The sequence below is a fragment of the Macaca mulatta genome, chromosome 3 (genome assembly GCF_049350105.2).
Source record: "Macaca mulatta isolate MMU2019108-1 chromosome 3, T2T-MMU8v2.0, whole genome shotgun sequence".
Taxonomy (NCBI): domain Eukaryota; kingdom Metazoa; phylum Chordata; class Mammalia; order Primates; family Cercopithecidae; genus Macaca; species Macaca mulatta.
The window spans coordinates 132,210,920-132,232,586 of NC_133408.1; the positions used below are offsets into that span (position 1 = coordinate 132,210,920).

General features: G+C 35.6%; 1 protein-coding gene across 6 annotated transcripts in view; it reads right to left on the reverse strand.

Moving 5' to 3' along the window:
* DMTF1 (cyclin D binding myb like transcription factor 1) overlaps positions 1-21,667 on the reverse strand; it is a 44,645-nt gene that overhangs the window by 1,357 nt on the left and 21,621 nt on the right. For all 6 annotated transcript variants that reach the window (XM_015134075.3, XM_015134072.3, XM_077995034.1 and 3 more), the window contains 11 exon segments: positions 20,239-20,315; positions 15,270-15,427; positions 13,563-13,595; positions 12,560-12,669; positions 10,283-10,511; positions 8,883-9,034; positions 6,538-6,747; positions 3,890-3,975; positions 1,582-1,737; positions 836-1,213; positions 139-283 (listed from right to left, as the gene is read on the reverse strand). In XM_015134075.3, the coding sequence (XP_014989561.1) occupies positions 139-283; positions 836-1,213; positions 1,582-1,737; positions 3,890-3,975; positions 6,538-6,747; positions 8,883-9,034; positions 10,283-10,511; positions 12,560-12,669; positions 13,563-13,595; positions 15,270-15,427; positions 20,239-20,315 (1,734 nt within the window).

Sequence of the window (21,667 nt, forward strand, 5' to 3'; positions counted from 1 at the left end):
ATTTAAGGTATTCTACCACGGTGTAGAACTTAAGACTAGTAGCTTATTGGATCAAGAAAGACTGAAACAACTGAATTAAATGTCTGATTTTCCCACCTAAAATTTATCAGGCACATAGTAAGTATTATATTACAGTACCTGTTAGTGTTGTCAAAGGCAAGACAGATTCAGTATCTATAACATCAGATGTCTGGATAAAGCCATGTGGTGAAGGAACGATAAGTATTGTTTCATCATCAATTGTTTGATCAACTTGTTCTTCTATAGTGGGAGACTCTAAACCCTAAATAACATTAAAAAAAAAGAGAGATTGACTCATATTCCTTACTAGTCTTCCTTAAAATCCCATGTGTAGGTTAAACAGACTTAAACATGACCCATTTAAAAATCAGAATATAAAATAAAAAGTTAAGGTCTCACAGGGACAAAAGACCTCACGATCTAACATACCTTTAACAAAAGGAACTTACAAGGACTGGGTCAGTTATAGGTCAGCTGAATATAATAGAAGAAACAATGCTGTTACAGTGTAGGATGATATTACTAACCACTCACAAGAAAATGCTTCTATGGGTTCTAACAAACATTTCTCAATGTATTGTAGGTAAAGAGGGAAAAGTTTTAGTGAGGAACTATAGTAAGATAGAACACGGTTTTCTTACTCTTCCTGACTGCCACAGATCTCTGCCTGCCTATTTCTGCCAGCAACAACACTGTGAGGTCTGAGGTAGGGGTTTGAGCTTAATTTCATGAGTCTAAAGAAAAAAGTTTCCCAAACTGCAGGTTTGAGGCTCAAGGCAAGAACCCACTGAGTTGTTCTTTAAGTACAACTTACCTCGGTAACATAAGCACTGGCTAAATCAGAGGGTGATTCCTCTTGTTTAAGGTCGGTGTCAGAAATTTCTTCTTCTGTTCTGACCATAACACTATTCATCAGTTCTGTGCTATTTTGGTCACTGAATTTGGATACATGAGCATCATTAAATGATGGCTCCACAGTCATCTTAGGGTGATGAATTTCATCTGGGAAAGTGTCTGCTTCTAGGGCATCTGGAGGCTCAGGAAAATCAGATGACTGAATATCACTATCTACTGTCAGTTCTGCTTGGGATATGGAAGAAGTGATGTCCTCTGTGGCAACAGTCTGAATGATGACTCTTGGTGTGTGACACTGTACTGTAACATTATCACTTGTGTTCAACAAATGTTCTGGCTATAAAACATTAAAGAACCTGTTAAAGTTGTAAATCAAATGACATTTATGGGGGTACCTCACTGTCTCCCCCATCTCTTACCTCTGGAACTGTAAATACTTTTATCACTATTTTTCTACAGCCCTTGTCCTTTACTTGCTAGGGCCTTTGCTCTCCTAATGTCCCTATTCTAATGTATAGCCATCTTACATAAAGAGAAGGGATGAAACATACACTCCAGTGAAGGCAGAGTGATGGTGTATAACACTGTGCCTGGAATAGCAGCAGTGGGAAGAACTGTTTAGATAACTACCTTATATTTTGGTCCTTATCAACTAATCCTGGTCTATAGCAGGTGCTCAAAAATCAAGTAATTTATGTAACATACGGATAAAGCATGAACAATGATCTGTTCAGGAGAAGCAGGAGCAGCAGCTGTCAGGGTTACTGTGGGACTAGCAGTCAGAGTTAGGGGAAGGCCTTGGCTTGAGCTTGTTTGAAGTAGGTAGGTGCCTGGAGTGCCAGTGGGCTGTAGATGGAAAGACTAAAGGAAAAAGAAAAAATAAGATAATTTAACAATGATTAAGTCTACCTTTATATACAAAAACAGGGACTGAGTTTAGTTTACTAGACACAAACGTACTTACCCATTGTGAAGCTGCGAACAAGTAATACAATGTAGGGCATAATTGTCTCAAGTCATTACCTAGCCTGAAGGTTTAAGAGGCTGCTCTTTGCTCCTGTGTACTTCTATGGTCTGGTCTCAGCTATTTGTTTCAGGGCACCAAGACAGTTGTATGAGCCACTGTTTCCAGTGCAGTAACCCACGACACCCAATCACCCCTCTTTTTCCTTTCTTTGTAGCACGTAAAAACTGGCAGTCCCCCAGTTAAAAAAAAAAAAAAAAAGGCACAACAGCAGTGTTTACTTGAACACTTTTTCACCGTATACTTTTGGGAAATTTTTCTGTACCCTGTCCCTTTCTGTAAAATAGTAATTAGCAATGTTTTGCTGAAGGAAAAAGATGTTTATCTGAAAAAGCTAGTTAACTATTAAATAATACATTTTCTTTTGAAATTTTTAAAGGAAGTATAATGAAATTATTGACCAATAAACTTTTCACAACCATAAGCTTCTATATAAAAAATGTGATTTAGGTTTGTCTTAATATTCTAAAAAAGTATTTGCACTTAAAATAGGTCTGGGGGTTAAAATCATGTAGCCTGTTTTTCAGTCTTGTGGACTGAGCTAAAACAACTCTCCTGGGTACTAAATCCCCAAATATAGTTTTCCTTATTGCTAAAGTGGAGATGGTAGCTACTTCTCATGGAAAGTGTTTGGGATTAGAAATGATTATGAAAGTGCCTGGAACTCTGTGAGGACTCAATTTCTTTTCTATATTAATCACATATGGTGAGGCATTATTTTAAATACTTTATATGTACATGCATATATATGTTTTATTTAATATATTTAACTACATTTAATTTTGACAATTTTTTGAAGCTGGAGTACTATTATCCTGTTAATAAGGGAAAGCCTAAATATGGTGACCCCATAAGTTAAAAACCTGAACACATACCTCAGATATGTAGGTGTGTATATATATTGTTTACCAGGGGAATGGGCTTAAAAAGGTGAAAGTTTTCTACCTGTGTCAAATGGTTGTCTTACACATCCCCATTTCAGAGACCACTGGATTAGGAGACTGACTTAGGTTAAGTAAGCTGCCAGTAAAAGTTCCAAAGGTGGCCATCCTCTTGGGATTTGGCTGGGGAGAGGATGAATAAACTCTTGCACTAATAACCCTGTGTTCTTCACAGTAAATCTTGATTTAATAAAATTTTTCTTAAGGAAATATGAATTATAGGTTTGTTTTAGAAAGGGCATTCAGTCATGCTCCACTTTCAACCTACACTTTCAGCTGCAGGAAACCACTGATCTACTTTTTGATCTACAAATTTGCCTATTTTGGACATTTCAAATAAAGGGGAGCCAAGTACTATGTGGTATCTTGTGTTGTCTGGTTTCTTTCACTTAGCTTATTTTTCAAGGTTCATCTGTGTTGTACTGTGTTTCAGTATTTCGTTGCTGAGTAATATTTGCATGGCAATTGTACATTTTATCCATTTTTCTGTTGCTAGACATTTTGGTTGTTTAATGCCATGAATATTCATGTACAAGTTTTTACTGGACAGATATTTTCATTTCTCTTAGGTGGATCCTTTGATAACTCTGCTTAACCTCTTCAGAAGCTAAAAACCAGCTACCTTTCCAAAGCAGCTAAAGCTACCTTTCTAAAGCAGCTAAACCACTTAGCACTGGGACTTTGAAATTTTGTATCCCCAGTGGCTAGTACAGTGTTTACTGAATGAATGTTGTTAAATTTCTCATGATTAGTCTGTCCACAAACTTTCTCAAATAACCAATATGAACTTTTTGGTTATAAATTATAACTCAGTACAAGTCCACAGTATGTATATACTTATTAGCACTGTCATTTTCATATATATAACATTTTGGTTTATATACAGATGAGAGAAAAGCTGATTAAAATTATAAAAGTGGAAGTCTGATTTAGTCTACCATTCATTTGGGCTCTGACTTTTGTATTTCATTTGCTTATATGATTTATAAAAGTGATACCAATTGATCTTATGCATAAAAATGGCCAATATATATGAAGCGTTACTCACTGGAAGAATCTCAAATGTCTGTAGTGTTCCACTGTTTAGTGTTATTGTTTCTGAGTCAACAGTAGCAGCAGGAGAGTCTGTTGAAGCTGTGGTAATAAGGACAACAATAAATGTTTTGTAAATTTAAGTTTCTCTAGTGTACTCAATTATCATAAAGGCAATTTAATATTGAATAATTTGCCTGTAGACCTGAAATCACTTACATTTCTTATGAGAGATAATGAATTCAATTTGTCTGGGATGGCATATAGTACAGGGGTGGGCTAACTATGGTCCACAAACAAATCCAGCTGATTGCCAGTTTTTGTAAATACAGTTTACTGGAACACAGCCACACCTATTGGTTTATATATTTTCTGTGGTTACTTTAGTACTACAACAGAGTTGAGTACCTGTGACAGACACCAGAAGGTCAATAAAGCCTAAAATATTTACTATATCTCTTCCTTTATAGAAAAGGTTTGCTAACCCTTGGTATACATGATTAAATGTTTCTAATGGTAGGAAGAGGAACACACTAAGACCAACCTGCAAAAACACAGGAACTTGGTAAAAACTAATTTTCTTGTACATCTGGGTGAGCAGTATGGATGTCTGGACTGGTAGTCCAAAAATACTAGGCTTTAATCACTTCCTAGCAATATAAACCTGAGTAAATAACTTACTTTATAAACTAATGTTCAGATATTTTTACCTGTCCTGCCTACCTCATACGGTTGTGAGGATCAAAAGTGCTTTTAAACACAAATAAATGTTAAGACAGCATTATTTCAGAAGACCACATTTGGGAGACTGAATAAAGATCAGACAGTATAATCTCTTTACATGTGTGTCAACTGAGGATCAGACTTGATCAACATCTGCTCAAGGTTAAATAGAACATACTAGCAATGTCATCTTTTTTGGTGCTTGCAGTCATACCTATAGGCAAATTATGTGAAATATGGCTTGGAATTGACTTTTAATGTGTAATGTTTATTAAATTCTGACTGTAACACTTCTCAGCTATTTAAAAGGAATCTATTGCCCTTACCAACAGAAATGCACTTGATTCATATTATTCATCTTACTATTTGATGGATCCTTGAGATCACAGCTATAATAATTTGAAGGGGTTCCAGATAAGCTAAATCAATGTTAGCAAACTACTATCAGGGACAAATGTAGCCTAAGGCTAATATGGTTTCTACATTTTCAAAGGGTTGTTTAAAAGCAAAACAAAGACTATCCCTCAGAAACCTATGTAGCCTGCAAAGCCTAAAATATTTACTGTCTCTGGCTCATTACATAAAGAAATTTGCTGATCCCTGTTCCCTAACCTAAAAAACGAAAACGAGATTTTAGTTAGAATGCTACAAGTAATAGGTGGATTGTAGAACACTTGAGAAAATTCTAAATACTATTTTAAAATGCTGCTATCAATATTAAGGTATCATTTTAAATGTTTGTCTTCCCAATGGTAACTCAATAGCCAAGAAAAACTAACACGCCCAATCAATTTATAACCAATAGCAACTCTCATATTTACTTGGACTAGTAATTTCAGTTGCTTTGCAATCCTCAGACTGAAACAAAAACAAAAAGAAATCCTTCATTCTTGATTACACTGATAACCAAATTCAGATTAGGACTTTAAGAATAAGGTATGATTAGTTTAAATGTCTCTAAGGTAACTTTGACAGTCAATGCACATAGATACATGGTGTTAAACACCAATATGTGATTCTGTGATTCTCAACAAGGGAATAATAATGGTATATTTAGAAATATGCAGGGTGTTTCTGTTTCTCATGATGACTGGCATATACTACTAACATTCTGTGGGCAAGATCAAAGGACACTGAATATCCTGCAATGTGAAGGAGTCTGCAAAAACCTGTTGCTCAAAATGCCAGTAAATCACCTGGTTAAGAATAACATGATTGGAATACTCTTGGGTATCTTTTCAAATGCAGATAGCATCATGTAGACCAAAAACAAAAAAGACGAGTGAAGAATATGGTTCTGAGAATTTCATCCTCATTCCTTTTTGTCACTATAATTTGAGACTGACGGGAAGGGATAAAGATCAATTTGACTTAGATCTAAAGAAAAAAAAAGTTCTCACTCTAACAACGGCTAGGTTTCCATAATCTCATTAAGCACAAAACTGTCAAAAAACAGTTGCCCATAGGAAACTGGCCCTTTACTCCCTGAAGAAAATCATTCTCAACCTTGCCAAAACTCACTTCTTTACCAAACGACCTCAAATCAATCCCCAATTGATATGTCTTCTGGTGAAATTACTACACATGACACACCAGTTGGTAAATTCTATTTCTTTGCTTGACTGACTGCTTTTTAGCTATTTTCTATCATTCATTCTAATTTCTATTTTTAATAATTTCTATTAAGTCATTAATTACAAAATCTAGAAATTAAGATGGTTTCAAATGGTTTATAATGGTTGGGCAACTGCTTATACATCCTTCCTGTCACACATTCAGTGTGCAAATATTAACTGAACTAAACAAAACATTTTTTGGATGTCCTTCAGTTCACCTACTTGGGTAAATTTCTATTAACATTCTAGAAGACCAAAAGACATCAGAGCCATTAACTAAATCATATAGATCAAATAGCAGGAATCTTGAAGATCAAACACTTACAAACATGGGTGATCTGGACTGGAATCTGCAGTGCTGCCATGGGGCTAGAAGAGATGGCTGTATTATCTTCCAAGCGGGCAACTCTTATCTGAACATGCTGTACACTGGAATTGGTATTACTGTTTGGAACTCCAGATCCTGATTTATTCTCCAAAAGCGTTGGGTTGTTTTTTTGGTTCTCATGTAACTGTTTAAGACCTTTTATTAAGACTGAAGGGAGATGGGTAGACAAAAAGAACATTGATTCTCCGACAGACCACCATCTAAGCAGCAAGGGAGGTGGGGGGAGGTAAGGAGGGAAAGTATTTGGAATAAATAATTGCACACTGGATGTGAGAGCTTATAAAAATAAGACATTTTAAAAAACAACATATCCTGAGATTTTTATAAACATTATCCATCGTAACAAATTTTAATTCTTAATATTGTTATTCTTGCCATCTAAGATGTATAATGTTAAAAAAATTAAAAAGGTAGACATTACAAAGAACATGAAAACGAACATTTTCTATTCCTAGGGTGTCTTGATAGAATTATTATTTAGGAAGAATACTAGCAATGCTAAACAGCTTATTTTCATTTTTTAAACGAATAGTGTATATTTTTCCCCCCAGAGCTGAAGGGCCCTTGACTGTTGGTCTAGAGGTAGTAACTGATCTTTTCCAAACAGTAATATGGTATTCCTGCACAGGGAAGCCCATTCTAGACTTTGTTTTGCTCTATTCATAAAATACGCTTATTCTCTGTAACTGAATTTTTTTTTTTTTTTTTTTAAGACAAGGTCTTGCTCTGTTGCTCAGGCTGGAGTGGCATGATCACAGCTCATTGCAGCCTCGAACCCCTGGGCTCAAGCCATCCTCCTGCCTCAGGCTCTTGCTCCCCAATAGCTGGACTACAAGCACATGCCCACCATGCCTGGCTAATTGGTTTTTATTTTTCTGTAGTAATGGGGTCTTGCTATGTTGCCCAGGTTGGTCTCAAACTTCCAGCCTCAAGCGATCCTCCTGCCTCAGCCTCCCACAGTACTGGGATTATAGGCATGAGCCACCATACCTGACCTACACCTGGGTATTTAATTTTAAAAAACCACATTTTCATCAAGCCAAAGTTCCTCAGCATTAAATTTTCCTTTGGAACAATGGAAGTTGAGTGTTACAATAAGGGGAATAAATTTAATAACCTAAATTAAACAGACTGCACAACTCAATTTAGTACCTAAATGCAAAACAGGCAACGAAAAGTATGCTATGCTTCACTTTAAGCAAACCCAATTTAAGATACCTAGATTTATATAATAAAATTAGAAAATTACAGAGCCGTTGTTCTACAAAATTATAACAGAATTTCTCTAACACGCCTAGTTATTTGAAATTACACAACTCACAAAAGTTGACTTAAACTTAGGTTTTCAGAAGTATATCTTTGTATAAAATAAAAATATAGTCATCAATCACTTAAGGATGGGTATACGTTCTGAGAAATGAGCCATTAGGTGATTCTGTCATGGAATCATCAGTGTACTTACACAAACCTAGATGGTACAGCCTGGTACACACCTAGGCTAAAGGACCTATATAGTCTATTGCTTCTAGGCTACAAACCCTTACAGCATGTTACTGTACCAAATACTGTAGGCAATTGTAACACAATGGTAAATCTTTGTGTATCTAAACAGAAAAAAAGTAAAAATACAGTATTTTAATATTGTGAGACCAATACTATGTATGACATCTGTTGTTGACTGAAAGGTTATAAGTGGCCAGCTATGCTGGCTCATGCAGGTAATCCCAGCACATTGGGAAGCCAAGCTGGGAAGATCACTTGAGCCCAGGAGTTGGAGACCAACCTGGGTAACATGGGAAGACCGCATCTCTACAAAAAAAAAATTAGCTGGGCATGGTGGCATGTGCCTATAATCATAGCTATTCAGGAGGCTGAGGTGGGAGGATCACTTGAGTCCACAGGTTTGAGGTTACAGTGAGCTATGATCACACCACTGCATATCAGCCTGGGTAAGAGCTAGACCCTGTCTCTAAAAACATAAAAATTAAATCATATGTGGCATGACTGTATATGCAGATTTTATTTCCTCCTGATAGTTTACATAGAAGAACAAGAATGAGTATAAGTGTGTACATTTTCATTTTAGGGGCTTTAGGAATTACAAACAGTAGTAATTCTTCTCTGGGGAAGAAAACAATTATTGAGAGAAACAGGGCAGAAGTGTAAGTAGAAATCTGCTATGATCTCTCTTTAGCTGGGGCAGAGAACTTCTAACCTCTCACTCCTAAGGAGTAAATATGGCAAGAAAAGGGGAGGAGCTTAAAAAGCAAGTAATACATTACCAGGGAACGAAACATCCTTATGGTTTGCAATTTGCCTTTTGATGGTCCACCATTTACTTCGTAGCCATTGTGGTGAACGGACACTACTCCATCCCTCAGCTAAGAGATCCCAGTTAATGTCATTTTCATCAGCTACATCAAGTTCTGCTATCCTACAGTTACAAAATAAGCATCTGTTAGACATTACATTAATTTCTCTATAAGAACCCCTCCTCTGACTACAGGTGATTACGCTGGCAAATAAAGGGAATGGCAGGTTACGCCAATGAGATGCTATTGTTAAGTTGCACGGGAAAGGACTCCAGGAGTGCAGATCTGCTTTCAGAGCTAACATCTAAGAAATACCAACAGCAACAGCCTTTAGTTAAAGGTACAACCAATGGGCTAAACCATAAATGGTTAGAACCAGGTGAGGCACTGTGAAGGAAAAGGGGTATGGTAAAGGAACAGATTTAGTTGTATAGTGTTCTGCAATGTTTCATAGTGTGGCATTTACTAAGTCATTTACTTCCTGGATCTGAGTGTTTCCACTGTTAAGCAAAAATATTTAGAAATGAGCTATTTATAAAGATGACTAGTTGAAGAAAAAAAAAACAATCCAGTCTAAAAAATAAACAAAAACCCCCACAAAATCCAAAACAAAATAACACAAAAACAGTAGCTGCAATCAAAAACCAACACACTAGTACAACAAAATTTGAGGTTTAAAAAAATCTGTTCATTTTCTAGCTTTGTTGTGATTTGATTTTCAGTAGGGAGTAGCCATGGTGACAGTCTCTATTACTTCAGAGTCTTAAACTATTTCTTGCTATTTCTTGCTAGTATTTTTGCCCATTTTATTTTAGTTAATGAGTCTTAATGGTTAAACCAACTACTTTTTAAAAAAAGCTGGGATTATGATATCTTAAAGATCTTTCGAATTTGTATGAAACGGATGTGTTTGATTTGGTCTACTTTGAAGGTATGGAGGTAACTACAGACTGGGCCCCCTTCTTGGAAATCTTAGCACAGTAGCCAAGAATTGAAGGGCATGGAGACTGAACAGCCATCTTATCCTAAACGTGTTCCCCTTATAGGACTGAGGCACATTGGTGGGACAGTGGAAAAGCTGCACTGCCTCTGCCTGTGCCATACCTGTTCTGTGGATATAGAGAGGACTTCAGTCTCCACGCCTTCAATCTGGTACTTTGCACGAGCACTAAATCCACTAAAAGAAAAGGAACACAAAACAAAACAAAAAAAGAGCTCAATATGGAATACGTAAGATGTTAAACAGTAGTGCTCTATGGAAAGGATACTTTTCAGACACTAGGCATCTAGGGAAACCAAAAGAGGAAAGTCTATCAAGACATCCACAGCAATTAAGTGGTTTTTGTCATTACAAGATTCAGGACACAAACCTGAGGATGAGATTGATTTCATCTTCCTTGGTCCATTCAGTACCTCCACTCTGTTTCCAATTCAGGTAGTTGAGCCATTTAGAACGACATTGCTTTTCTGAGCGGGTACCCACTCGTTCAGCCACAGCTGCCCAAGATACACCCTGTGTGACTATGTCACCTGGCTCAGTGCTTGTCAACTCATGAACCACTTCTGCGAGTCTCTTTTCTTCTTCTTCTGTCCACTTCCCTGAAAGAAGGAAATCATCCAGACTACCACTGCTAACTTCTTTTACAAATCTGATTCAGCCCTGTATTTACAAGGACCGATGGGAAGTATGCAGTAGTACTAAGAGTTTGTTTCTGAATGACCCTCTGGTGGAAAACCATATATACCCACTAAGACAGTTTCATTTTACTAGCTCAGAGAGGGTCTCAGTAGAAAAGAAACTGAAGAATCCTATGGAAAGCACTCACCAATTATGAAAAGAAAAACCACCCAAAACATAACTACAAAGAAGAATGTATTCTCAAGTTACACTAAGTCCTTTATAAACCGTGAAGTGGGAAGACCTTCATCAATGGCTGACAGACAAGAAATGGCATGCTTTTTTTCTTACTCTCACCTAAGATTCCCTGCTCTGCAAAAGTAGAGTAAGTTCAAGAGGCCATTACTTATAGGAATGAATGATGAGACACTAGGGAAATAACACCAATGGGCTCAACCTATTTTAGTAAAAACTAGGTTTCTACCATCTTGTTTCCCCACTATCCCAACTCCAAGCTACTGTGATGAAATATTAGTAAAGTCTGATACAAGTATTTATATTTATTTTTATTCCTCTGTTTTCTCAACCCATAAACCCACTAATAGATAATCCCAAATGTTCCTCTCAGTCTTTTTCTTATGGTGCTAGAGCAGAAACACAGGGAACAAAGAGAACCATTTTTTTTCATCTTCTTTACCTCTGTTTCTGTTTTGTTATTACTAGCTAAAAACCTCTAGAAAATTTCAAAAAGACTGTGCTTGCTTTGGCATTCCATTCATCCAGCAAATGTTTATTGAATTTTCATTATATGCTAAGCACAGTTATGAATACTCTGGATGGATTCAAGATGAAGTCCTACTCTTCTATTCTAGCATGGTGTTAAAGGATGGGACCACTTTGAGACTGTGCTGTTTCATGGCGTGGCCTCAACAGCAGCTGTATGTCACAACATGAGAAGGAAACAGGCAGATCTATCAATCCCTCAGGCTGGCAATCAGGAAATGCCACTGTGTCCTTCCAAATTATGTTACCAAAAGTGGTTCTGTACTCACAGCATCTTACATGAACCTCTGAGATCCTATTCTAAATCTAAAGCTTACAGCCCTGCTTCTTTCATTAAACTAGCCATGTCACAGAATGACAAAGCTGGTAGGACGTATGTTCTCACTGCTCTGCAGGTAACAGTTCTGATTTCATTTTAGTAGAGCAAGGGGTTAAGGACAAAATGTATATGCCCTAGAAGCTAAAGCTAAACTTCAGAACTTTTTTTTTTTTTTAATTGAAACAGTGGGCATGGATTACGGATGCTTCAGAGAACATTATGGCTGAAAGGGCACTATGAGACCATCTACTCTAATCTCTTTATTTTACAGAGGGAAGTGAGGCTCAGAAAGGTTAAATGACAGTTAATGGCGGAGCCTAAATACGTTGTTGGTCGCAAAGATTAGGTTTAACAATATGACTAGGACATTTGTATTCATTAAGAGGCATTTGTGGTCTTGCCAGGGGACTGAAACACCAATCATAAATTTTTTCTATGGAAAAATATAATTTGAGTTTAAAATAAGCAAAATACGTACAAATCTTTGGAACACAGCTTCTTCCTAATTTGGGACTTACCTGTGACTAAAGTTTTTCATAAACACTCACTGATTAGCTGTTGCTAATGTAAATTCAACAGTTAGATGGGCCTAAATTAAAATTACTTGCTGCATATATGTCTTCAAAATACTTTCTCAACTGGGGAAGTATTGAAATTGCTACAAAACTGAAACATGTCAGATCCGAATCATCTTGACACTAAGGTGATGTTGTGTCCCTGAAGACAATGTTACCTTTTACAAAAACAAAGTAAAAGATTAGTTTGATGTATCTAATAAGCTCAAGTAAAAGAAGACTAGAAAATAAAGTCTGAACTAAGGTGAATGATCTAAATCGCTCCCCCAGAACAAAGAAAAGACAGTATCCTAAGGGGCAGGAGGAGGCTTAAGTGGTGATAAGAAAACGCTACCAGGAGCAGTCACAGTACCTGTGTTGCAAGTATCCTTCATCAGTCGGCACCGATCTTTGACAGAAGATGCACTTCTTCCTAGCGCCGCCCCTATTGTTGCCCAGTCATTGCCATGCTTTATCCGGAGCCTAAAACAAGAGTCTGCCAATCAGCATTTGGTTCAATTGTTTTCTCCCTTTTAATTTCATCATTTATTCTTCATTCTTCTTCTTCCCATTTGACTGGTTTGGAAGTTGTGGGCAGCAATACTTTGAGAGCCAAAGTTTGAAAGTGTGGCCTTTTTTGGGGGTCCACAGTTGTCTGTGGGTGAAAAAAAAACAGGCAGCAATTGCCTTTTTCCTGGGTCAGAGAAGAAATAAGTAACTTGGATATGTGTTCAAAAAAGACCAATTTCCCCTCAGGTTACTGACACAATCTCCCAGGCAAGCCCCAGACTTTCCCTTTTGAGCATATACCCAACAAACTCTTCTTTAGACATCTAAAAAAGTTTCACAGGCTTTTAACAGATTATAAACAGAATCTACCTTCAAATTTTTTCATGATCCATACAATTCATTAAACCATACGTTAAGGCCTAACTCAATAAAGCAAAATTCTATTTCCTGAGATTCAATAGTCTTTGCAAAGTTGAGTCAGCCCAGATATTCACTGAAACATTTGCCAAGTCACCATTCTAAACTGAGCCATGTAGCACAACCCTGGTTTTGATCCTGGTATATAAATTCCCCAAATTTAGTCTTCAGGCCACCAAAAATGGCCCCTTAATCTTTTCTGGAACCCCTATTAGTGGTCTGAGGAAGCATCTGGTGAATGGCAACAGGAGACCAGATTTATACATTATGAGAATGGTTATTTTGTGCAAGTATGGATTTGATGTGATCTTTTTAAGGCCAATCATGCTTAACAGGAGAATTCAATTATACCAGTCTGCCAAAAACCTCTTGAAATTTTCAAAGTAAAACTTTTAAGGACGTAAGACATTTAAAAAAAAAAATAGAATGAAAAAAACTTTAAAACTTACTCCTTGAGCTTCTCAATTTCTTCAGGTGTATATCTAGAAATTCAGAGAAATTTTTAAAAAATCAATTAAAACAATGAATGCTAAAAACCTTAATAAAAACCAGAATTTCATTTAGGGAGCTGAATGTTAAGTCACTTAGCATATGATAATACTTTCAAAGTAACCCATTTTAAAGTGGATTAATAAAAGTTGAGAATAGGCAGGGTGTGGTGGCTCAGGCCTACAATCCCATCACTTTGGGAGGCCAAAGCAGGCGGATCACCTGAGGCAAGGAGTTCGGGACCAGCCTGGCCAACATGGCAAAACCCCATCTCTACCAAAAATAGAAAAGTTAGCTGGGCGTGGTGGCGGGCGCCTGTAATCCCAGCTACTAGGGTGGCTGAGACAGGAGAATAGCTTGAACTCACGAGGCAGATGTTGCAGTGAGCCAAGATCATCATGCCACTGTACTCCAGCCTGGGCGACAGAGACTGTCTCCAAAAAAAAAAAAAAAAAAAAGTTGAAAATAAATACTTCTATTTTTATTTTTTTAAAACAGTAAATATTTTTAGTTATAATAAAGGTAAGGACTGTATAATTTTCTCCAGAAAAAAAAATCAACATTTAAAACAAACATTCGCTCCTATGTTGTCTAACACTTCCTTTATTTCAAACTTAGATTTTGGCACTCTCAAATCATAACTATTCCAAAAAAACTTATGGGTGACACTGTAAACTAGAGCTAAAAAGAAAATCTAGAAACAAAAAAAGTTTACAGAAAATTCTCTCAAAGCACTGAAAAAATTAAAATTATCTTTATTTCCTTTACCCAGGTATGGACATCTGACATACTCTTGCTCTTTATTTCAGTAGGCAAGTACTCAATACAGCCAATGTAATGTTCTTTTAAAAAATGTCCATTTAATAACTATGAAAGTCTGCTCACTTTGTAACCATTTGTAATGCATGGAAAGTTTATGAATAGTTAACAAGTCATTTATGCTTCATTTACAATTTTTTCTTTTTCCACTGTCACAAAAACATAATTTAATCCTCTTCAGCTTTCAAATGTATTTTCATTAGCAGGCTGCTGAAGAGCTAGAGAAAGAGCTCCACCATTAGCTCAGCAGTACCTAATAAGCCATACTACTGCCACCTAAAATTTCCAAAGAGAAATTAAAAATATGTCAGTAACAATATACAATCACTGCATTTGAAGAATCTTAATGATGCCTTCCCATAAATGCTACCTAAAACAGAAATCCATGCATTGTTTTCAGAAATGTAGTTCTTTTCCATTCTGCTTTTATTAAAAAAAAAAAAAAAAAAAAAAAAAAAAAAAGGCCACTGACCTAGGAATGCTATATTCTAAAAACAAATAGGAAAAATGTTACCAATAAATTTCAAGTTATTTTCACACTTCTTAAATCTTTAATCAGTACTGTACTTTTTATGTTACTTTACTACAAAGCAGACTTTGACATATTAAGTAAGCCAAGTCTTAAATCTAACCTATATAAAGTGAATTAGATCCTAATTTCTAAAAGAGGGTTTAATAAGGTTTCACCATATTCACAACATGGACCTGGAAGATAAAAATATTAACAATAATTCATAGCTGTCTTCAATTAATACCTTGACCATAATTCTATTTTTTTAAAAAAAGGACAGTTCCTCAAATTTTACCCCTAATTACATGAAAACATGCAGCATTACAAGTTTTCATACTTTCCCACATGGTTTCTGTCATCATACATGCGAAGCACTCTTCTATAAACTGCAAACAAAGGCCGGTTCAGACCCCATGCTATAGTCCTGTAGAAATCTTTTCTTTCGTCTTTTGACATCTCAAAGATGATTTCTGTAGCATCTTTTATTCCGCGTGCCTAAATGGGTTACATTTCTTTGATTTAGGGATTTCTGATAAAATGCATATGGATATACTATGCTTTTAAAATATCACTAATTCATTAATAAATCAAATATAAACTTTTAAGGTGTTGCAAGAGATAAAAAAGTGACACTTAAATGTTCCAAGAATAAACTATCAAATTCAATAAATTCAATTTCCGTCAACTCTTTTACAATTACAAAAGGTTAAAAATAGATCTAAAGAAAGAAGGAAGCAAATCACAAGGGCAAAATCAATGGAATCCAGAATCAAAAGGATAAACTAATCTAGAAATTGGTTCTTTGAAAACATCCATTAAGATTAATAAAATTTGAAATGATTAAAGTTCTGCCAAAAAAAAAAAAAAAGACACAAACAATATTAGCAATGGGAAAATGGGGCCTAAGTAGAGATGCTGCAGAGATTAGACCATTAACAAAGTAACATTATGAACAATTTTATGGTCATAAATTTAAATTTTGGTAAAATGAATAAATTCCTAGAAGACATCAAACATCAACTTACCAAAACTGACTCTGGAAGAGACAGAAAATCAAATAGGCACAGACCATCAAGAAAATCTAATCAGTTATTAAATAATCTTCCCACAATAAAAACAGTAGGCCCACATGACATAGATGACATTATAGGTAAATCCTACCAAATAGACACATAATCCTGTCCTTAAACTATTCAAAAGTTAAAAAAAAAAAAGTGGGTACATTTCTTTGCTTATTTTGTCAGGCTAGCATAATCTTAATAGTGAAACCAGAGGAGGACAGTTTCAGAAAAGAATTTTCAGGTCAAACTCATTCACTAACATAGATCTCCTAATAATATTTTAGCACACTGAACCCAGCAATGTATAAAAACATTAGTATGTCCAGGTAGAAAAGTGAATTTATCCCAGGAATACAAGTTTGTGTTAATTTCAGGAAAATTATTAATGTAATTAATCCCATCAGCAGATTTATGGAAAAAATGTAAAATCTCAACAGATGTGGGAAAAGCATTCATAAAATTCAGTATTCATATATGTATGTCTTACCAAATTAGGATTCACTGATAATCAGATTTTTAAAAAAACCAAAATTATAAAGATTAGAAAAGAGGAATCACTTGTAATATATAGGTAGAAACACAAAAAAATCTATGAAAAAAATTATGTGATTTAAAAAAGAACTAATTTTAGCAAGGTTGCTAGATACAAAATCAAAATGCAGTTATTTGCGTTTCTACTCAAAGTTTACATAACATTTTTAAAAGTTCCCACACGGCATCAAAATTAAGAGTATCAGAACTTAGGCAAGTTATCAATGTCCTTTATGGAGGAAAATATAAAACCTGACATTGAGGAGGAACTAAGAGTTATACCATGTTCTTCAACAGGAAGATGACATACTATGAAGATATTACTTCCCCCCAAATCAAAGTACAAATTCAATGCCATCCAATTAAAACTCCATTTGAATGTTTCACTCTCTGTAAGCTGATTTTAAATTTATAACAAAAGAGCAAAGGGCCAAGAATAGCTAAGACATTTATGAAGAGACTTGCCCCATTGGATATTGGGACTTCTGAAGATGGCACTGTACTGGTGCAGGTATCAACAAATAGAAACTGAAAACAAATTAGAAAACCTAGAAACAAATTTGTGGCAGCTTGATTTAGAACAGAATGGACACTGTAAGTTAGGAATTAGACATCTATACAGAAAGAGATACAACTGAAATTATATCTCACACCTACAGCCATGAAATGCAGAATTATAAAACTTTTACAAGATAATGTGAGAATGTCTTCATGCCCTTGAGGCAGGGAAGGATTTCTTAAGCAAGCATGCATGCAAAACAAACAAAAAAGATGATACACTTGATACTGCAGTTAAAAATTTTTTATCAAATGACACCTAAAGAGAAGGAAAAGGCCACTAAATTGGGACAATTTTGTATCTGTAATACAAATGACCAATAAACCATTAGTACCCAGCATACATTAAGAAAGTCTAAGTTAAACAAAACAGTTAACGCCACAGAAAAACTGGTGAAAGACACAGGAATTTCAAAGAAGAAACACAAATAGCCAATAAGCGTATCAAAATGTTATCAGAGAAACAAATTAAAATCATAATTAACACCCACTAGGTTTGTACAAATGAATAGCAAAAAACTAAAAGAACCCAAATGACCATTAACTGTGAAATGGGTAACTTGCACATTTGCACAATGAAATACACCTAAATAAAAGGGTAAGGATATTAAAATAATAATGAGTTACAGAATATCCACAGAATTAATCTATTTATATATATTTCAAAAACAGGTGAAATCACAGTGTATGCATTTTATATACTTTTGAATGTATGAAACTTCACAGCAAAAAATTTCTACATTTCAGAATGTTTTCTAAAATTCTTTCACTTATGCAGTTCCAATTTTGCCAGTGATTCAACCTAAATATTTATTGATCTACTACATGCAAGCACACTGTGTTGCAGGATGACCATACAGTGAGATAAAAGATTCTTCTGCCTCCACACTCTTTGCCCTTTTTCTTGCTTGTGGAAGTTACTTTCATTTATCCTTTTAACCCAAATATGAAACATATGACATCCAACTAATTGGAACTCTCTGAAGTTTAAAATTGGCTCTACAAAAGTCTTAGAAGAGCACCACATAATAAAAGCTATGGTCAAAAACCCAAATTGAACAAATTATCTTTTTTCAAGATAATCTTTTGAACATTTCCTATTTCTGCCAATCTGATCATCATTCTCCCAATCACCTAAAATAAAAACTCTTAAGTTGCTCTAACTCCTTTTCCTTCTTTCCCAACATTCAGTTCAGGCATCCTTGCAGATACTTGGTTATCTGCCCTTTCTCTATCAATTCTATTTCTACCACTGTAGTTTAAGTCCTTTGCCACTATCAGTTGGTCTACCGAAACAGTCCTCTAAAAGGTCTCAAAATCCTACTCACACTCCTGCCCATTAATCACTAACTTGGAAGGGTCCTCGGAGATGATCTACTTTAATCCCCTAGACAAGGAACTAGCTTAATTCTCAAAGTTCAGTGTTCCTTAGCACTGATTACTGCTTTATCTAAACTAGTAGCATTTTCCAGGATTAACTGAAGCATATGTGACTAGTGGACAACTTAAATACACTTCTGGATTCATTTTCAATGGCCAATGTATTTGTTTCTCTTAAAACAACAAACATGGTGGAAGGATCCCATTTATTAGTGAAGAATTAGAAGTTTTAAAATTCTGTATTTCAAAAAGCTTAGCTTGGGAAAGTTGCAGTTAAAATTAAAATTTAAAATGTGGACCTTCTATCTAGGCAGCACTGTATTTCTACATTAGTGTTGAGTGGAAAATTTAAAGTAAGCAGTCAATATATCAAACGAAACGAGAATGGTTAAACACTGTATACCATCCTTCCCCAAATGATGCTGATGGTCTACATTTCAGACATAACACTATTTGAATCTAACTCCATTACAGAAATGGTCAGCAAGTCTCTGGAAAGATTTCCTTGAGAATACAGATCTACCCCACGAATTCCTTACTCAACTAAACTACTAGCTTTTCTTAAACCCTTTAATGCTTCTCATCTGCTATAGGATAAAGTTCAAATTCTTTGGCATGGACTTCAGAGCCCAGTTTTCCAGAGGCTATTTATCTCAGTTCAAGGTAAAGGGGTTAATTTAATGTGCGTTGGTTTTGATCTTTGATTTCTTGCTGCTTCAGCTTGTATTCATGTAGTTCCCTCCAATTCTACTCTAGCCCAAGTACCATTCTTTAAGACAGCTCAAATCCTTTTTCTTCCAAAATTTTCCATAACTGCTCTAAAAACTCTTCTTTCTGTAAACTTGTACAGAACTCACATGTATCATTCACATGATACAAGGCTTTGTATCACTCTTCGCCTGTTTCCAGCCTGCCCAAATGGATCACTGACTTCAAAAGCAAACACTGTTAAAGCAATCCATGCCTTAACACAATCCAAAGCCTTAAAAATATTGTGTTCAAAAGACATTTAATGAAGAGTACTAAGCTAACAAGAAATAAACCTGAATAAGAAAATAAACTAAATTTTTGATTTTTTTTAAAAGGGAAAGACTACTATGACATCAAAAATTCATTCAAAGATGCATACCTTAGCTGGGCGTGGTGGCTCATGCCTGTAATCCCAACACTTTGGGAGGCCGAGATGGGCGGATCACCTGAGGTCAGCAGTTTGCGACCAGCCTGGCCAACATGGTGAAACCCTGTCTCTACTAAAAATACAAAAATTAGCCGTGCGTGGTGGTGCATGCCTGTAATCCCAGCTACTCAAAAGGCTGAGGCAGGAGAATAGCTGGAGCCCAAGAGACGGAGGTTGCAGTGAGCTGAGATTGTGCCACTGTACTCCAGCCTGGGCAACAGAGCAAGACTCTGTCTCGAAAAAACAAAAACAAAAACAAAACAAAGAAAGATGCATACCTTAAGCTTTTACACAATATAAATTAAACTATATAGCCTTCTTGAAAAGATAAGACTTTAAAATGTTGAGAGGCTACTAACATTTTATCTAAACTTTAGGGTGGCAACTAAAGTAGGAAAGCGATTTTAAACTGAGAATTCAAAATATTATTATACTATAATAATGTATTTTAGAATTACTCAGCTACAACATGTTAGCCATTACAAAAATCCATTACAAAAATAGTAAAAAGTTAGTAAGTACATACAACATACTGTGTCGGTATTTCTGCAACTGGCAATAAACAAATTAGTGACACATAAAAATATGCCATAAGATACCTTTAGATAGCGTTCAATATTGTTCATCAAAATATCAATTTCTTCCTTGGACCACATCCCCTGCTTCCATTTATGCCCTTTAAAAGAAAACAAGAAATGTTAAAAAAAAAAAAAAAAAAAAAAAGTTACTCTTTGAAAGAAATAAAACACCAAAGATTCCTTTGTGATTATATTTGGGGATAAAATTTAGCTAATTTCATTTCTCATTCCTCTGAAATCTGAAAGGTCTCTAGGTTAAACTTGCTTTTGTAACTTCTGGATTTTAAGCTATGGTACATTTATTTGACCCTACTAAAAAAAGACAATGATAATTAAAAGATTTTTAAAAAATTACCTCTCTTAGCCTTTCAACAATATAGAACTGCTAAAAAGAAACATAAAGGTAAAAAAAGCCAAATCATGCTCAAAACTTTTTGAAAAATTTCTCCAGTGAAAACTGTATGGGCAAAAAGAACATATACAAATGTTGGGAGCAAGCACCCCAAAATCTGGCCATAAACTGGCCCCAACACTGGCCATAAACAAAATCTCTGCAGCACTGTAACATGTTCATAATGGCCCTAACACAAAAGCTAGAAGGTTGTGGGTTTACACACACAACTGCTGCAGTTAACTAGCCCAATCTATTCCTTTAATTTAGCCCATCCCTTCATTTCCCATAAGGGATACTTTTAGTTAATTTAATATCTATAGAAACAACGTTGATGAGTGGTTTGCTGTTAATAAATATGTGGGTAAATCTCTGTTCAGGGCTCTCAGCTCTGAAGGCTGTCAGACCCCTGATTTCCCACTTTACACCTCTTATATTTCTGTATGTGTGTCTTTAATTCCTCTAGGGCTGCTGGGTTAGGGTCTCCCGGACTCTAAGGCAAGGTAAATATTGAATAACAAGTGAATAATGTATTCTTAAAGAGTATTTACTATACAGTGGTTGAAAATGATTTACATTTTTCTGCTTCCTTTCTGTACTTCACAGTGGCACACACACAATGCTCACTTTTTTTGTAGCACCTTCCCCAGCTATGCTTGAGCATAGCCAACACTATAAACACTACGTTTAAGGCTTAAGGTAGCCTCTAGGTCGCTTATCAGACCATAGTAGGCCCTTGAAAAGGCTTGAGTTCCTACTCTCATAAGCAATAACTATCTTGTCTTAAATGCCACCACTATGCATTTGTTCAAAAATTAACAAGACAAAATTTACTTCAAATCAGAAGGAGAAAAATAATTATTAATTACTGAACCACAAATGGTGGTTTCACAACCTTAATTCAAATTCATTTGGGGCCAAATTTAATTCAGTTAGAAAAGCTCAATTACTCTAACTGCTCAATCCTAATGATGAAGGTCCAACTCAGAATCTTGATGACTATAAGCCCTTTCTATCTCCATTTTTTTCCACTGGGCACTAAAATTCACAGTATATCTT